At 32.9% G+C, this 19,687-nt stretch overlaps 1 protein-coding gene across 1 annotated transcript in view; it reads right to left on the bottom strand.

The window, feature by feature from the left end:
• LOC145256438 (BBSome complex member BBS1-like) overlaps window positions 1-19,687 on the bottom strand; it is a 156,095-nt gene that overhangs the window by 40,290 nt on the left and 96,118 nt on the right. The window contains exons 10-12 of the mRNA XM_080115343.1: window positions 17,940-18,168; window positions 8,391-8,549; window positions 944-1,077 (exon numbers count right to left, since the gene is read on the bottom strand). Coding sequence (XP_079971469.1) covers window positions 944-1,077; window positions 8,391-8,549; window positions 17,940-18,168 — 522 coding nt within the window. The remainder of the gene's footprint in view (window positions 1-943; window positions 1,078-8,390; window positions 8,550-17,939; window positions 18,169-19,687) is intronic.

Genomic DNA, 19,687 nt, shown 5'->3' on the forward strand with positions numbered 1-19,687 from the left:
TAAATTAAATCAAGGTTTGCATTACTGTATTATTTGTTTTGCTATTTTTGTTACTAGCAGTTCAGCCCAGCTTTGCTCGGGACCCATGTACTGTTCATAACTTTATGTGCATATATAGATATAGATATATATTAAAAGTTTGACTCATGTCCAAGTAACCTACATCTAAAATTTTAAGTGTTTAGACCATTTTAGGTCTAGGTTTGGCAGAGGAGTTTGGTAGATTCTGCACTCTTTCAACTTTGACCTCTTTGCAGCCAAATTCTCACCCCAAAACTGATTAAAAAGCTTGCTGCATGTTTGAATACCTTTATGTAAAATTTCAAATGTTTAGACCTAAAATTGGCTGAGTAGTTTGCTAGAGACTGCAAAGGTCAAATCTTTTGAACTTTGACCCTTTGGCAGCCAAATTTTCGACCAAAAACCAATTAAAAAGCTTGCCCTATGTCTGAATACACTTTATGTCAAATTTCAAATGTTTAGACCAAAAATTTGCTGAGTAATTTGATAGAGACCGTAGAGATCAAATTTTTTTTAAACTTTGACTCAAATTTTGATCCCTTAACATTTACTGTTTTGAGCTCAAATCAAATTAAAAAGTTTGATCCATGTCCAAGTAACCTACATCTAAAATTTCAAGTGTTTAGACCTAAATTGGCGGTAGAGTTTACAAAGGTCAAATCGTTGAACTTTGACCCCCTTGACAGACAAATTTCTGGCCGAAAACCGATTAAAAAGATTTTCCCAAATCTCAACACCACTTATGTCAAATCTCGAGACTGTAGACTGAAAATTGACAAAGTAGTTTGGTAGGAAAATGTACACACACAGAGACAATTTCATTTTTATAGATATATAGATTTTTCAGAAAACAAAACTTTTAGGCCATGCTTTCACCCTGCTTGTTAGTGGTTGATATAATCATATTCCAGAGAGTACATACCATAGCAGATATTTTTAGTGGTTCCTTTGGATTTGAGGATATTGGACTGCAATTGCTTTCAAGGATCTGGGAAAATTGCCGTGCAGTGTTCAGCCGAAATAAACTTAAATCCCGTTGGAAAGTTCGAAACATTGCTACAAAGTAAAATAAAACACATTTGAGATTATATTTCTGAATTTTTGAGATGAGGATTGGTTATTCATATTATTTGGATTCATCGGACTACTGTTCTCATCTTGAGTGTGATTTTCACAAGGGGTTCGCTTAAAATTCTGTCCAAATAACAAGAAACATTCCCAAATTGACAAGATACACCTGAAGAAGGTCGGAGGTTATATCGACTGAAACGTTGTGAAATTCACAATCAATATGAGAACAGTATTCTGATTAATACAAATAATATGAATAGCACATTTAAGTTGTGAAATTTTAGAAATATAAATACTTAAATATTAAATGAATAAATATTTGACGATATAAATAAGTTGAAACTAAAACCTTTTTTTTTCCAAAATAAAACAAAACAACCAAAATAAAACAAAACAACCAAAATAAAACAAAACAACTAAAATAAAACAAAATAAAACAAAACAACTAAAATACAATGAATCAATATTTGAAGAGATAAAGAACTTGAAGCATAAAACATTTTTTCAAAATTAAAAACAATCAAACTTTCATGACAAATGATCTGATCCTCATTTTACCCCAGTTGAAATGGGTTTCTCTTTGTTGGGGCTCCTTCTTTAATAAGCCCCTTACGCTGACTTTCACTTTGATTAGATCTGATTTGTTAGCTCAAGCAAGGATATGCAAAGACAGAATGAAATTCAGGTTTTTCTAATCATGTACAAAAAATTACAACACAACAAATGTACGGCAAAGTACAACAACTGCTTTTATTGATTCTCTATTTGTGTGATATTTAGGCATTTGAGTAATCTGGGATGTCAAGAACAAGAAGCAACCAATTTTAATTTAGACGGACTGGCATGCTGTGTTTTTTTTGTTTTTGTTTTTCTGACGACAAATTGTTTGGTTTTGTTTTTCAGAATGATAGGATAAGATTTAGGGGAATTAAATAATTTGTTAATGTATTTATTTTTCAGTATGATTTTTTGTAAACATTTACTATTACAAAAACACTTACTATAAATGAACAAAAAAAAAATTACCATAAATGAACAAAAAAACACTTACTATAAATGAACAAAAGAAACACTTACTATAAATGAACAAAAAACACTTACTATAAATGAACAAAAAAAACACTTACTATAAATGAACAAAAAAAAAACTTACTATAAATGAACAAAAAAAACACTTACTATAAATGAACAAAAAACACTTACTATAAATGAACAAAAAAAACACTTACTATAAATGAGCAAAAAAACACTTACTATAAATGAGCAAAAAAAACACTTACTATAAATGAACAAAAAAACACTTACTATAAATAAACAAAAAACACTTACTATAAATGAGCAAAAAAAAAACACTTACTATAAATGAACAAAAAAAACACTTACTATAAATGAGCAAAAAAAAACTTACTATAAATGAACAAAAAACACTTACTATAAATGAATAAAAAAACACTTACTATAAATGAATAAAAAAAACTTATTATAAATGAACAAAAAAAACACTTACTATAAATGAACAAAAAACACTTACTATAAATGAGCAAAAAAAAAACACTTACTATAAATAAATAAAAAAACACTTACTATAAATGAACAAAAAACACTTACTATAAATGAACAAAAAAAACACTTACTATAAATGAACAAAAAAAACACTTACTATAAATGAATAAAAAAAAACACTTACTATAAATGAATAAAAAAAACACTTACTATAAATCAATAAAAAAAACACTGACTATAAATGAACAAAAAAAACACTTACTATAAATGAACAAAAAAAACTTACTATAAATGAACAAAAAAAAACTTACTATAAATGAACAAAAAAAACACTTACTATAAATGGATAAAAAAAACACTTACTATAAATGAATAAAAAAAACACTTACTATAAATGAACAAAAAAAACACTTACTATAAATGAACAAAAAAAACACTTACTATAAATGAACAAAAAAAACACTTACTATAAATGAACAAAAAAAACACTTACTATAAATGAATAAAAAAAACACTTACTATAAATGAATAAAAAAAACACTTACTATAAATCAATAAAAAAAAACACTTACTATAAATGAACAAAAAAAAACTTACTATAAATGAACAAAAAAAACTTACTATAAATGAACAAAAAAAAACTTACTATAAATGAACAAAAAAAACACTTACTATAAATGGATAAAAAAAACACTTACTATAAATGAATAAAAAAAACACTTACTATAAATGAACAAAAAAAACTTACTATAAATGAACAGAAAAAAAACACTTACTATAAATGAACAAAAAACACTTACTATAAATGAATAAAAAAACACTTACTATAAATGAGCAAAAAAAAACACTTACTATAAATGAGCAAAAAAAACACTTACTATAAATGAGCAAAAAAACACTTACTATAAATGAAAAAAAAAACACTTACTATAAATGAGCAAAAAAAACACTTACTATAAATGAACAAAAAAAACACTTACTTTAAATAAACAAAAAAACACTTACTATAAATGAACAAAAAAAACACTTACTATAAATGAGCAAAAACACTTACTATAAATGACCAAAAAGACACTTACTATAAATGAACAAAAAAAAACACTTACAACACTTACTATAAATGAGCAAAAAAAAACACTTACTATAAATGAACAAAAAAAACACTTACTATAAATGAAAAAAAATACTTACTATAAATGAGCAAAAGAAACACTTACTATAAATGAACAAAAAAAACACTTACTATAAATGAGCAAAAGAAACACTTACTATAAATGAAAAAAAAATACTTACTATAAATGAACAAAAGAAACACTTACTATAAATGAAAAAAAAATACTTACTATAAATGAACAAAAGAAACACTTACTATAAATGAAAAAAAAACACTTACTATAAATGAGCAAAAAAAACACTTACTATAAATGAACAAAAAAAACACTTACTATAAATGAAAAAAAAACACTTACAACACTTACTATAAATGAGCAAAAAAAAACACTTACTATAAATGAGCAAAAAAAACACTTACTATAAATGAACAAAAAAAGTAACAAACATTGTTTACTTTTAACTTAAGGGGACATTTTTTCATTTTATGTTTAAAAAGCACTTTTTCCTCAAGTATGAAAAAGAACGTGTTTATTTTTACAAAGATGTCCAACCAAAAAAAAATTAAAAAGAGCAATATGTTGTGCCTAAATATCATACCTAAAGTGATTATGCCTAACTTTGTCGTACCTAAATGTGTCATGCCTAGATTTGTTATACCTAAATTTTTCATGGCTAAATTTGCCATGCCTAAATTTTTCATGTCTAAATTTGTCATACTAAAATTTTTCATACCTAAATTTGTCATGTCTAAATGTGTCATGCATAAATTTGTGGTTTAAATTTGTCATACCAAAATTTGTCATACCTAAATTTGTTATGCTTAAATGTGTCATATCTAAATTTGTCATACCTACATTAGTAATATCTAAATTTGTCATACCTACATTAGTCATATCTAAATTTGACATATCTAAATTTTTCATATCTAAATTTGTCATACCATAATTTGTCATATCTAAATTTGTCATATCTAAATGTGTCATGTCTAAATGTGGCATGCCTAAATTATAAAGACCTAAATTTTTCATATCTAAATTTGAATATCTACATTTGTAATATCTAAACTTGTCATACCTGAATGTGTCATACCTAAATCTGTAATACTTTAATATTTTATACCTTAATTTCTCATATATATTTATATATTTATATATGAGAAATTAAGGTATGAAATATTAAAGTATTACAGATTTAGGTATGACAAGTTTAGATATTACAAATGTAGATATTCAAATTTAGATATAAAAAATTTAGGTCTTTATAATTTAGGCATGACACATTTAGATATGACAAATTTAGATATGGCAAATTTAGATATGACAAATTATGGTATGACAAATTTAGATATGACAAATTTAGATATGACAAATTATGGTATGACAAATTTAGATATGAAAAATTTAGATATGGCAAATTTGTCATATCTAAATGTGTTATACCTAAATGTGTGATGACTAAATTTTTCATGCCTAGATTTGTCAAGCCTTTATGTGTCATGCCTAAATTTGTCATGCCTAAATGTGTCATGTCTAAATGTGTCATGTCTAAATGTGTCATGCCTAAATTTATCATGCCTAAATTTGCTGCACCTAAATTTGTCATACCTAAATTTGTCATGCCTAAATATGTCATGCCTAAATTTGGTCTACTTAAATTTGTCATGCCTAAATGTGTCATGCCTAAACGTATCATACCTGAATTTGTCATGACTAAATTTGTCATACCTCAATTTGTCATGCCTAAATTGTCATATCTATATTTATCATACCTTAATTTTTCATGCATAAACTTGTCATGCCTAAATTTGTCATGCCTAAATTTGTTGCACCTAAATTTGTCATGCCTAAAGTTTTCATGCCTAAATGTGTTGGGCCTAAATGTGTAATGCCTAAATTTCTCATGCCTAAATTTGTCATGCCTAAATTTCTCATGCCTAAATGTGTTGGGCCTAAATTTCTCATGCCTAAATTTGTCATGCCTAAATTTGTCATGCCTAAATGTGTCATGCCTAAATTTGGTCTAATTAAATTTGTCATGCCTATGCCTAAATGTATCTTGCTTGAATTTGTCATGTCTAAATATGTCATGCCTAAATTATTCATGCCTAAATGTGTCATGCCTAAATGTGTCATGCCTAAATGTGTCATGCCTAAATTTGTTGCACCTAAATTTGTCATATCTAAATTTGTCAAGTCTAAACTTGTTGTTCCTAAATGTGTCATGCCTAAATTTGTCATACCTAAATTTCTTGTGCCTAAATTTGTCATGTCTAAATGTGTCATGTCTAAATTCGTCATCCCTAAATTTCTTGTGCCTAAATGTGTCATCCCTAAATTTTGCGTGCCTAAATGTGTCATGCATAAATTATTCATGCCTAAATGTGTCATACCTAAATTTGTCATGCCTTAATATGTCATACTTAAATTTGTCATACCTAATTTTTTCATGCCTTATTCGTCATACCTAAATGTGTCATGCCTAAATTTGTCATACCTAACTGTATCATGCCTAAATTTGTCATACCTAACTGTATCATGTCTAAATTTGTCATGTCTAAATTTTTCATGCCTAAATTTGTCATACCTTAATTTGTCATATCTAAATTGGTGATGCCTAAATGTGTCATGTCTAAATTTGTTATATCTAAATTTGTCATACCAAAATTTGTCATGCATAAATGTGTCATGCCTAAATTTGTTGCACCTTAATTTGTCATATCTAAATTTGTCAAGCCTAAATTTGTCATTCCTAAATGTGTCATGCCTAAATTTGTCATGCCTAAATTTGTCATCCGTAAATTTCTCATGCCTAAATTTGCCATCCCTAAATTTCTTGTGTCTAAATGTGTCATCCCTAAATTTCTCATGCCTAAATTTGTCATCTCTAAATTTCACGTGCCTAAATGTGTCATACCTAAATTTGTCATACCTAATTTTTTCATGCCTTATTTGTCATGCCTAGCTGTATTATGCCTAAATTTGTCATACCTAAATTTGTCATGTCTAAATGTGTCATGTCTTAATTTTTCATGCCTAAATGTGTTATACCTAAATTTGTTATACATAGAGAATCAGTTGGAGCAGTTAAGCTTTTACGTACATTTGCTGTGTCTTAATTTGTTATGAATAATTCGTAAAACCAAATTGTGGTTCAAATTTTCTTATATCAAACATATAGTCAAACTTGTGTAATAATAGGACGATGATGGGCAGAGGGCATGTTTACCTGAAAATAATTAATCATCATCATCAAATCTTTTATTAAACTTTCATAGTTACCAAATGACGTATTGATGGTGACATTTTAGTTGAAATGCCTATTTATTCGAAATTTGTAATTTTATATGTACTTTGCATGAGACTAAATAAAGCATAATCCACATAACCTTGCGTTAAACGAAGCAGCTGTGTTCCAAGATATATAAAGATAGGTTAAATTACTTCTTTTTCAAGGAATAGGATTTTAATATTCCAACTAATCATTATGAATCTTGGACAGAGCTAATAGGGGTAAGGGGTAATAATGTGGACTATGTTTAATTTAGTCTTGTGCAAAATGCATAAAAGGAGGGTGACACACTTCATGAAAATTTAGATAACTTTGCTTTTGTGAAATTTTAACAATAAGTATCAAACATAAATAATTACAATAGAAAAATTCAAGCATGAAAAGTAATATGGTTAAGCTTAAACATGGAAATGTAAAGGACTAGTTGTTAAAACTGGAAAAGAAAAGGACAAGCTATTCCAGTAAAATATATAATAAATTTATAACTTAAAATATTGCAGCATAAAGAATTTTTGTTTTAATTCAATTTATAATATTATATAATCAATTCTTAATGCTGCAATATGGCCTAACAACAGCATAACAACAGCATAACTTAACCTATACACACCCTGATTAACACAAAGAGGCCTAAATACCGCATTCACATCTTAAACTCCCTACCAATCCTCTTCTAAATCATATCTCAGCCTTTCTCGCTACCTAATCTCCTTACCTTAACCATATTATGCCCCCCCCCCCGATAATAAGGAAAACCTTTTTATGGAAGTTATACATTCACCACCACCCCCGGCCCTCGCAACCTTTCCATTTCTCTTACCAAGTTATGTAACTTGAACCCCTCTCTTAACCTTATTTTCAGTACCATTATACCTTAAAATCGATCCATTTCTTCTCAACCTCCCTCTTAGGTTTTTTAAGTGTTTGTTTTGTAATTTTCATTATATATATATATATATATGTGGGTTCATTATTATTATTATTATTTATATGTATATTTATTATTAATAATGTTATTATTATTATTATTATTTTTATTACTTTATTATTTTATCATTAATATTGTTAATTTTATTATATTTATTTATTTATTTATTTATTATATTTTTATTAATAATAATAATAATAATAATAATAATAATAACAACAACAGTAGTGATGGCAATATTGGTAATTTTTGTGAAAGTAGTAGGAGTCTCTCATCGTAGATATCTATGTATTACTGTTTAATATATATTTTCTATATATTTATATATGCTGGTACTCCTTTATAGTCCTTATACGAGGGGTGTGCAATAAGTAATGCCCCTGACCCATTTCCAGTTGTCTGAAGAACTTCACGTATATATATATATATGAACATTTCATTTTAGTTATACAAAATCAATATTTACCAACAGGATTTTCCCTCTCTCTAATCGATTGGCTTACAAACAGTTTCGTCTTCTTTGGGATGTTCAACTTGGTATTCTGTGAAACGGGAGGACCCGCTGAAATATCTTTAATTTCAAAATCAGCATGTCGTCTCAGGATCTTCACAATCAGTCCTCCACCTAGTATGGATAAAATAAATACATTTTATTGAGATAATCTACTCGATGACTTGATGCAGCCGCAAGGTAGGTTATCCACAAATTCTGGCAAAACAGAAGGAATATATTTTTATTTCATATTATTTGGATTATTCAGACTACTGTTCTCATCTTCAGCGTTACTTTCACATTTTGGTTGATGTAACCTCCAACCTTCTTCAGGTGTATTTTGTCAAACATGGAAATCTTTCTATTGAAATTGTGAATCTTGTGTCATTATCGAGGATGTGAATAGATTGAATAAGACATAACAACCGATCAGCTTCTATATAAATGGCGTCTTTATTTACATATCTCAAACATGAGTACACCGGTAAGGGGGCGTAACTCCAGCCGGTGAAAACTCTTGTTCAGTCCCTCATGCAACATCTTCCCTTTTCTCAATAATAAAAACAGAAGATAAAGACAAACAAAACAAAAAAAAAAAAACAAACACAACAAAAAGTCTGATAAGAATTAAAACAGTCTACAAAACACAGTGATCTAGGCATTCCTTGGGCTGACTACCCTCCTACCTAACAGGGATTATTCTGCCCTTTCACTTATGTTGTGAAATCCTTGAATCTCACAGGATCTCTTATTATTCTTCCTGACCGTGTTGTCCGCAACCTTTCCGGAGTTGGTTTTGTTGGGGATGGGGTCGAGTTGAGGTTTTCTCTTATTTCACCTTCATATTGAGGTGGTTCTGAGTTATATATCTCTTCTGTACTCTGCCCTGTATTCTTGGGTAACTCGCTCTGCACTTCATATGGCTGGTGTATTCCTGATGTGAGTGGAGGTGTCTCTGCAGTTTTCTTCAAATCTCCTCTATTCCGTCGATATAAGTCCCCATCCACTTTTACATGGTATGATCGCTCATCCAGTCTCCTCCATACAACAGCTTTTCTCCACTCCTTTTGACCATTTATGTGTGGTTTCATCCGTACTACATCTCCAGGATACAATGGTTTAAGTGGTTTTACTTTGTGGTTGAAAGCATGTTCTTGCCTCCTGCGGTCTTGCTTCACTGATTTTCTGAGATTTTTGGGCAATTCTGGCTTGAGTAAATCCTCCCTGGTTGGGAGAAGTGTTTTTGTTCTCCTTGACATCAGCTTCTGAGCTGGTGATAAGAGACCTTTGGCTGGCGTATTCCTGTGATCCAACATTGCTAGGTATGGATCAGCCTTATCGTCCATCGCTTTCCGGAAAAGGTTCTTTGCCATCTTTACTGCAGATTCCACTTTGCCATTTGCCTTGCTATTGTATGGACTGACAGGTGTATGTGTAAAACACCACTTTTTTTCAAAGGTAGAAAATTCCTGGCTACTAAACTGAGGCCCATTATCAGTTACGACCTGGTCTGGTATTCCATGTCGTGCAAAATGGTGTTTAAGTTTAGTTATCACTGTCTTTGCTTGTGTATTGAGAAGATGATCGATTTCCCAGAAGTTGCTCATATAATCAACTGTGCACAGATAGTCTCTATCTGCAAACTTAAAGAGATCTACTCCCACTTTCGCCCAGGGTCTGTCAGGAACTTCATGGACCATTAATGGTTCTGCCGGGTTGGCCACTTCATATTTTCTACATGTGGGGCACTTTGACACATAGTCTTTGATGTCACTGTTCATATTTGGCCAATACAAGCATTCTCTTGCTCTTCTGCAACATCCTTCTACTCCCAGGTGTGTGGAATGCAGCTTTTCTTTCAACACCGCCCTCTGTGTCAGTGGAACCACTACCCGGTTTCCTCTGAAAATTAAACCATCTTGCACCGTCATTTCATTCCGCATGTTAAAATATGGTCTCACCTCTGGGTCAAGATGTATTTTTTCTTCTGGCCATCCTTCCAGAATTACTTGCTGTAACTGCTGCATGCTTCTGTCTTCCTTCGTGGCTGAGCGCAGTTCAAGCAGCCTTCTCTCTGTTACAGGAATATATTCTGCTTCCTTGACATCATCTTCATCGTCCATATCTTCACTGCTCAATGCATAAATGTATGCTCTTGATAGCGTGTCTGCAAGGAACATTTTCTTACCTGGATGGTACAGAACTGTAGCATCGTAAGCCTGTAGTCGCATCAGCATGTTTTGAAGTCGTTTTGGGCATTTCACCAATTCTTTTTTCATAATCGCCTCCAGTGGCTTATGATCGGTTAGCACTGTTATCTGTCGACCAAACGTATATTGATGAAACCGTTCACATGCGTAGACTACTGCTAGTAGTTCCTTTTCAATCTGTGCATACCGAGTTTCTGTGTCGGTCAGTGCACGGCTGGTATAGGCTAGGGGTTGACTTTCTTGTAATAGTGCAGCCCCCATGCCCTTCTCACTTGCATCGCATTGGATGACCAAAGATTTGTTGGGGTCATAGTACCTCAACACTGGTGCCTCACTCACTAACTCTTTCATTTTCCCAAAAGCCTCTTCATGGATTTGGGACCATGTCCATGGCACATCTGCCTTCACTAAATTTCGAATTGGGGCCATCACATCAGATATGTGTGGTAGAAATTTTGCCAGGTAATTCACAAATCCAACCAATCGTTGCACTCCTTTCACATCTGTTGGACACGGCATCTCTTTTATGGCTCTTACCTTCCCAGGATCAGGAAGTAAACCATCACTGGTTATTATGTGTCCCAGGAAAGATATAGACGTTTGTCGTAAGTTCAATTTTCCAGCATTCAATCGCATCCCGCGATCACGACATCTCTGCAACAGTTTCCTGAGTTTTAGGTCATGATCAATTGTTGCTTCTTCCATCGTTTTACCCTTCCCAATCACCAGAAGATCATCCGCTTTGTTAACCACCCCCTCCAAATCGGACACATTGTTAAAAAGGGTCTTTTGAAATATCTCTGGAGCTGGAGAAATACCGAAAGGTAAAACCTTCCACCGGAACCTACCGTATGGTGTAGCAAATGTTGTTAAGCGACTGCTGACTTCGTCTAATTTTACATGCCAGAATCCATCTCGTAGATCTAGGGTAGAAAATACCTTGCTATCAGCCAGTTCTGGTAGTAAATCGTCCAGTGTAGGTAACTGAAAATGTTCCCTCTTCAGAGCCTTATTCAGTGGTCTTGGGTCTATACATATCCGCAGGCTTCCATTTTTCTTAGTTACCAGTGCTAACGCACTTACCCATGGTGTTGGGTCGCCCACTGGTTCAATAACATTCTTCTTAACCAGTTTTTCCAACTCGACTTTTAGCTTGTCTTTAAGTGCCACTGGTATTCTCCGTGTTGCTGCAACATTTGGTGTTACTCCTGGATCCACCTGCAAATGTACCTCTCCTGGTAATTGACCCAATTCTTCCTTGAATACATCTCTGAAGTCATTGATAATGCTGTCCGAGTACTGGGTGCTGGATTCATTCATTTGGGAAACTTTGGCGACCATTTTGAATTTGTCGTTATTGATTGTGACGAGTTCCATTTTCTGGATTGCATTTGCTCCCAGTAAAGGATGGAAATCCTCTTTCACAATGACAAACTTAACTGCATATTTCTGTCCAGTTTTGGGGTTTATCATTTTAACTCGACACTCTCCTAACGGCTTCACTTCTGCTCCATTCCACATGACAAGGGTCTTATTTGAATGTTCCAGTGTTTTTCCCATCACGTGTTTCACATTCAATATGTTCACGGACGCTCCACTATCGAGCTGAAAAGCAATTGGTTTTCCTTTCACCATCATTTCCGCCTTTATCACCTCTTGATTCACAGCATTCACCTTTTCCTTAATCGTTATGTTGTCTACCTGTCCATAGTCTGAACTACTACTGTCGTTTTCCTGGTCCTCATATTGGGTTTTGACAGCCTGCACCTTCTTTTTCCTTGATACTTTGCATTTCGCGGCAAAGTGGTTTTTCCCATTACATTGATAACAGGTCTTGCCAAATGCAGGACATAACTCTTTTCTCGGTCCATGCCGCAGTGCACACGCCCAGCAATCTCTGTCAGTTTGAGCCAATGTCTTTCTCCTCGGTTTAAAATCAACCTTATTCACTCCTTCAGGCCTTAGGATTCTGGACTGGACCGTGGCATTTTCAGACAGCTTACAAATGTCAATACATTTTTGTAAGTCTAACTGTCTTATTTTCAATAATTCAGCTTGTGTCTGTGGGTTGTGTATTCCCAGCACTACCTGATCTCTGACTACTGATGAAACGCAATTGTCACAAAAATTGCACGTTTTTACTAACGTCCGTAGTGCCGTAATAAAGGATTCCACAGTCTCTGATTCTCCTTGCTTTCTAGAATGAAATACGTAACGCTCGTAGGTTTCATTCGTTTCCCCTATAGCGTATTTATCGAATGCCTGCATAATTTCGGTGGGTGTTCTTTCATCCTCAGGTGTTAGAAATTGAAATCCGTAATAAACTTTCAATGCGTCATCTCCCAACGTGTGAAGCAAAAGTGCCGTTTGATACTGTAATGACTGTCTCGTCAAACACGTAATAATGGCGTAGTTATGCCATTTCAGTTTAAACAACTTCCAGTTCGCCGATAAATTATCTTCCATACATAAGGGCGCTGGTGGTCTTATGCCAGCCACTGGTCTGTTTGTTTCTTCCATGCTTCCATCCGACATTTTTTTTTTCTTCCACGTGACGTACGTACGAATTACAATTTTAAACAAGAACAATAAAGTTACTTATCTTTTTCTGCAAATAACTTTCCGCTTCTTATCCTTTTGTACATCTTACTTAGACATATCTTTATCCCACTCGCGGCCACCATGTGTCATTATCGAGGATGTGAATAGATTGAATAAGACATAACAACCGATCAGCTTCTATATAAATGGCGTCTTTATTTACATATCTCAAACATGAGTACACCAGTAAGGGGACGTAACTCCAGCCGGTGAAAACTCTTGTTCAGTCCCTCATGCAACAAATCTAATGGAATTTCGAACGGAACTCTTTATTTAATCCACAGGAGTAACATGCTCTCATTCCCTCAGCCATGACTTGGTAGGAATCCTAAATAATTTGCAATTTTATATTGAGTCTTGTCCACACTGAGGACTGCATCTTCAAGTATAGAAGAAGGTTGGAGGTTACATCATCCAAAACATTGTGCAATTAAAACTCAAAATGAGAACACTAGTCCAAATAATACAAATTAGCAATCCTCATCTCAAAAATTCAGAAACATATTTTTATTTCTTTTATTAAAACACTAGCAAGGGGTACCCGGCGTTGCCTGGGTGTTTGGAAGTGTGTGTGGAAACTCCAGGGGTGGAGTTTAAAAAAAACAAGTAAGTATGAGGATCGAACCCGAACCGTTGAGGCAAAGTTGTAAATTAAAGTGTGAAAAAAAAATGTGTGACGTTAACCATTGCCCCACCGTGACATGCTAATGGAAACATGTTTGAATTTATTTAATTAGTTGGATTTAGCAGGTGCTCGTTTTAATGAGTTAATGAGGTCAAGTTTGACTGCAGGATTTTATTTACTGCTGAACACTTTTTTTCCCCCCCCCCCAAGATGTTATAGGAAAAAGACTAACCCACATGCGGCGAGCGACAAATGTTGAATATTTATCTTCCCGAAATTGAGCAAATTAAATAGACAGGCAAGCTTCATTGTTAACTGTGAGATATTACGATTTATATGTGATATAAAAAGTTTTAAAAAGTTATGAACCGACTGACCGCTCTTCTGAAAAAAGCCTTTTGTAGACACACAGAAAAAGCGAACACACACACATACATACATACATTTTCGCTTTTATATTTATAGATGAACACAATACATGTAGAAGAACTTTAGCTTTGCTTCACGCCAGTCATGGCATATTTTCTCTCCTCAAAATTTGAAAAGATCTGAAACCTTTTTAATTTTTGTATTTTAATGATGAAATCAAATATGATTGAAACGGTCTGCACATCATAGCAAAATATAACGGTATTTATATAAAGACTAAAAAATATATATATAATTTGCTCTCTTTGATTGAGCACTATCAACCACCCTTGTTGAAATTCAATTATTCTTCATTTTTGGATATCTTTCGACCTGGAATAAATATATATATATGTACAGTGATGATCATATTTATTGGCACGGTAAAATAAAAGTTAAATTTTGTCTAATAAATTCTAAAAAAGGGATTAAATTAAAGAAAATAACAAAGTATATTATGTATTTTTAACTGGCCTTTCCGATGCAGCAATCGGATTTTAGAAAAAATAAATAACAAAGGAACAACAAACATAATTGCAAAAAACCCTTGTTCAAAATTATTGGCACGGCTTTGTTTTTCTTTTAGTATCAGTATAATATCAATCAATTTCCGGTTTACGTGCTTTCTGAACTTTTTTATAGCCATATTATGCTTGTTTAACGCTAATTCAGTGAATAATTTTTTTCAGATAATTTTTAGATAGCGATTTATTTAAACTATTATAAGTGACTAAATTATAATTTTCAATCACCATGGTTAAAACTAAGGAACACAGCGAAGACGTCAGGAAGCTTGTTGTAGCATGCCATACCAATGGGGAGGGCTATGATAAGATTTCAAAGAAGCTAAACCTTCCCAAATCCACTGTTAGAGCCATAATAAACAAGTTCAAATCGCAAGGCCACGTTATGAGTTTAGAGGGTAGAGGGAGAAAAAGGATTCTTTCCCCAAGAGATGAACGGAAAATTGTTCGACAAGTAAAACAAAACCCAAGGATCTCTGTTGGGGAGATTGTTGATGAACAGAGCACCTCTGGAGTGAATGTATCTCGACATACAGTTGGTAGAGTTTTGAAGAGAGCTGGTTTAAAAGCATGTCGTCCGAGAAAGACTCCCTTATTGAAGCCTATGCACCTGAAAGCAAGGCTAGCCTTTGCAAAACGTCATATTGATAAAGATGTTGCATTCTGGAAACGTGTTCTATGGACTGACGAAACGAAAATAGAGTTATTTGGCCATAATAAAGTGTCTTATATTTACAGAAAATCTGGTGAAGCTTTCCTGCCTAAGAACACCATACCCACAGTGAAGCACGGTGGAGGCAGTTTGATGTTTTGGGGATCCTTTGCTGCCTCTGGACCAGGGCGACTTGTTAAGGTCACAGGTAGCATAAAAAAGGAAGATTATGTTAAAATATTGGATGAAAACCTGAAAGACTCTGCTAAAGAGCTCTCACTTGGTCGTCGTTGGTGGTTCATGCAAGATAATGACCCAAAGCATTCGGCTAAACTGACTAAGAAATGGCTTGAGGACACTCATATTAATGTTTTGGAGTGGCCATCACAAAGCCCAGACCTTAATCCAATTGAAAATTTATGGAGAACATTAAAATTGAGGGTAATGCAAAGGAAGCCTAAGAATCTTATTCAATTGGAGGATTATTGTCAGGAAGAGTGGGCTAAAATTACTACTGAAGAGTGCAACAACTTGGTTGTAAACTATGAAAAGCGACTGAGGAAGGTAATCACGGCCAAAGGCTATACAATTGATTATTAAATAAATCGTGCCAATAATTTTGAACAAGGGTTTTTTGCAATTATGTTTGTTGTTCCTTTGTTATCTATTTTTTCTAAAATCCGATTGCTGCATCGGAAAGGCCAGTTAAAAATACATAATATACTTTGTTATTTTCTTTAATTTAATCCCTTTTTTAGAATTTATTAGACAAAATTTAACTTTTATTTTACCGTGCCAATAAATATGATCATCACTGTATATATATATACACACATACACAAATGACAGAAAAGAATAGACACTAATATAAATATTTTTGCTTAATACCCTCAACAAATCCGACAGGCAGCTAAATCCCACCCCCACACAGTAGAGATCCCTAGATGTAAAAGATCTTTCTACTCCAGTAGTTTCTTCCCCAGGACCGCTAGACTTTGGAATTCCATTCCAGGTCCCTGTTTCCCTAACTGTACTGACATGCAGAAGTTCAAGTGTAACGTGAACCGACATCTTGTTGCCCAACTCCCTACATAGTACCCCAGTAGCTGTTGCCCATGATAGTAGCCCTATACACGAAAGTGGCAATGTGCCTTGTCTGGGGTGAAAATGTAATTTAAAAAATCTTTTTAAAATATATATGCTTATTTACATTTACAAATAAGAAAAGTGATGAGATAACTTTTGGAATATATACGCTATAGTAATTTACTAATTCTAAGATGGCTTGAAGTTTAGCAACAAAACCTCGAACCTATTGATTTTATACTTCTAGACAGCAAGTCTTCCAAAAGTGATTTATTTTCTTTTGCTGTTTGAATAACTTTTCAAATCTCTCTTGTTAGCATTGAAATTGTTTTTGCTGTTCCAATTGTTGTTGTTGAAATTCTCTTTGTTGTAAAGTGGTTTGCAGCACTTTAACCAATTCTGAACTCTGTCCCTTTTTTTTTTTTTTCTTCAACCTATCCATGAGACAAAAAAAATGTATCACTAATTTGTATAGACAGTAAACAGTTTTTTATGTACTATACGAGAAATGGGCAAATTCTTACATTCTGGAAGTATAGGTTCCTTGTAAAAAAAAAATAAACTGTTGAGAAAAAAAATTTACTCACTACCTACTACATCAAGTACCAATTAGCCTTTTAACGCTTTTGTTAGTTTTTTTTTTACCAAGTTGTTTCTAACTGATTCTGTCATTACACTTTTTTTTAACTCGTGTGTTTGTTTCAAATCCAAAGTTGTCACTAATATAATTCATAAGTTTGTTTCAAATTCTTATCGCGACTGATATGATCCCTAGAAACATCGTTGAAATAGCTGAAAGGTCTTGCTTCAATTAGAGTAATAAATCTGATAAGTCATAGTATGAACAAGTAGGTAGATGCAGCAAAGTTCGTAGTCTGAGGTGGTGTGCCTTTCGACATCTCTCTGAGAATGCCCCTTCAAGCTGGCATTTATGGCTTAATCAGCCAATCACAATATTGCAGGAGGAAAGACCCGAATGTACTTATATTGATTACATCACATTACATCATATTTTAATAAAATTATTATAAAAGAAGGAAAAATAAATAAAAAATAGGGTTTCTGAATTTCTGGCTGAGTAAGACTTTTGGGATTTCTTATAATCCGAATAACTCAGTAAACTTAAAGAATATAGTTTTTTTTTACATAGGAGATGCTTTGGATATATATAACTGCAGGCAATCTCACTTTGGACATATGTAACTGCAGGCAATCTCACTTTGGACACATGCAACTGCAGCTAATCTCACTTTGGACACATGCAATTGCAGCTAATCTCACTTTGGACATATGTAACTGCTGGCAATCTTGCTTTGAACTATGTAACTGCTAGCAATCTGGCTTTGAACTGAACTGCATGAATCGTGAATGAAGACAAAGAGAAAAGACCACAATATTTTGATTTTACATTCCTACCTCTAGTTGTTAAAATCAGATTCCCTTCTTCTCTTCCATATCGGCCAAACTTGAGTGCATTAATGACATCTGGGGTTTGGATGACATCAACCAGGTGTTTATCTTGGTACATGTGCACGGTAGAATCACTGAGAGCCACCAGGACAGCTGAAATTCCCTTGGCTGTATAGTCCAACAACTCCATTGTCATGACACTGGCCGGCAATTTAATACTCCACAGACGTTTCCCCTAAAAAGTAAAAGAAAAGCATGCAATTAAATCCATTTGTGTGAGTTTGTTGCAGAATTAAACACTATGAAATACAAGTATTACATGTAGCAATTACTTTGCCATGGGTAACGTAAGAGTAAGTAAGAAAAATGAATTTTCCACTGGAGGTAAAGTTAGAAGTTATAATCTATATATATAAGTGATCTTGTCTGTCTGCCTGTCTGTCTGAAGAACGATCTCCTTTTTGGTCTACAGACTTGAAATTTGATATATAGGAGATTTGGACTTGTGGAACAAATTCGATTTAGTCTTTAGCCTGTAAAAATCTTTTTAATTCAAACTTGGCAGGTGTAAATCGATTTAAAGTGCTCTTGTACGCATGCACAAATATACATTCATACATTAAAGTCGGTTCATTTTTAACTATTTCTTATTCATCTGATGATAGCTCGAATGGTAACGGCTAAGGTTGGAACACTACATGTTTTGGTTTCAATTCTAGCTGATGGCACCCAAGTCATTTTTTTTAACTTTTGAAATCACTGCAATTTATTAGGTAAAATAGAATTGTAGCTCTATAATAATAAATATGAAATCTGTATGAATTAAAATATATTTCAGCGTATTTTATGACTGGGCCATACATAATATGAGGGAGTGGGGAGGCCACTACTATATATTGGGTACAATATAATAATCAATACAGAATTAGCTCTATAATAATAAATACAAAATGTACATGAATTAAAATATCATATTTAAGCATCTTTTAGTAGTCTATGAATAAAGTATATATTTATTTTTTTATTTTTTTAATGAAAATTGTTCCGAAAAAGGAATGAAATCACTTGATATAAAGAGCTGAAAAAATATTTCATGGTCAAAAGCTAGCCAACAATAAGTGTTTGATACATAGATTCCGATCCAGAAAACAGCAATTTTTCCCCCTTTATCAGAAACAATGCTCACGGAATGTGAGGACTAAAGGACAAAATCAAAGATACGAGAGTTGCAAGTTTGCTGAACATAATCCCAAGGTCCACTTTCTACTCTCCTAAAACATTCTAGATATATATATTTTTATGTAGCAGATAATTTCCTAAACTAATGAACAGATCATTAGGAAATTTGCAATACATTTTCTAAGCAACCTTGTGAGTAAGATGAGCACATTTTTTTTTTTTTTTTTGTAAATTTTAACATTTAGGGGGTACATATAAAGTAAAGTATATATACACACACACACATATATATATATATATATATATATATATATATATATATATATTATTTGGGGGGGGGTACAAAACTTTATTATAGCTGCTAAAAGGGGAAAACTGAGTTTTTTTAACCCATGATGAAAAGGACAGAGGGAAAACATTCAATCGACGTTAAAAAATTACATAAATAAGGGGGTAGAGTCAACCAACTAGGTTTGGCCTTCATTTTTCAAAGCCGAATCGAGGTTTTTGGGGATTTTTTGTTTTTTTGTTTAGGAAAACGAATTCAAATGGGGGAATGATTAAAATAAAATCAA

Source organism: Euprymna scolopes, chromosome 32 (genome assembly GCF_053919585.1).
Source record: "Euprymna scolopes isolate OS-2025 chromosome 32, ASM5391958v1, whole genome shotgun sequence".
NCBI classification, from domain to species: Eukaryota; Metazoa; Mollusca; class Cephalopoda; order Sepiida; family Sepiolidae; genus Euprymna; species Euprymna scolopes.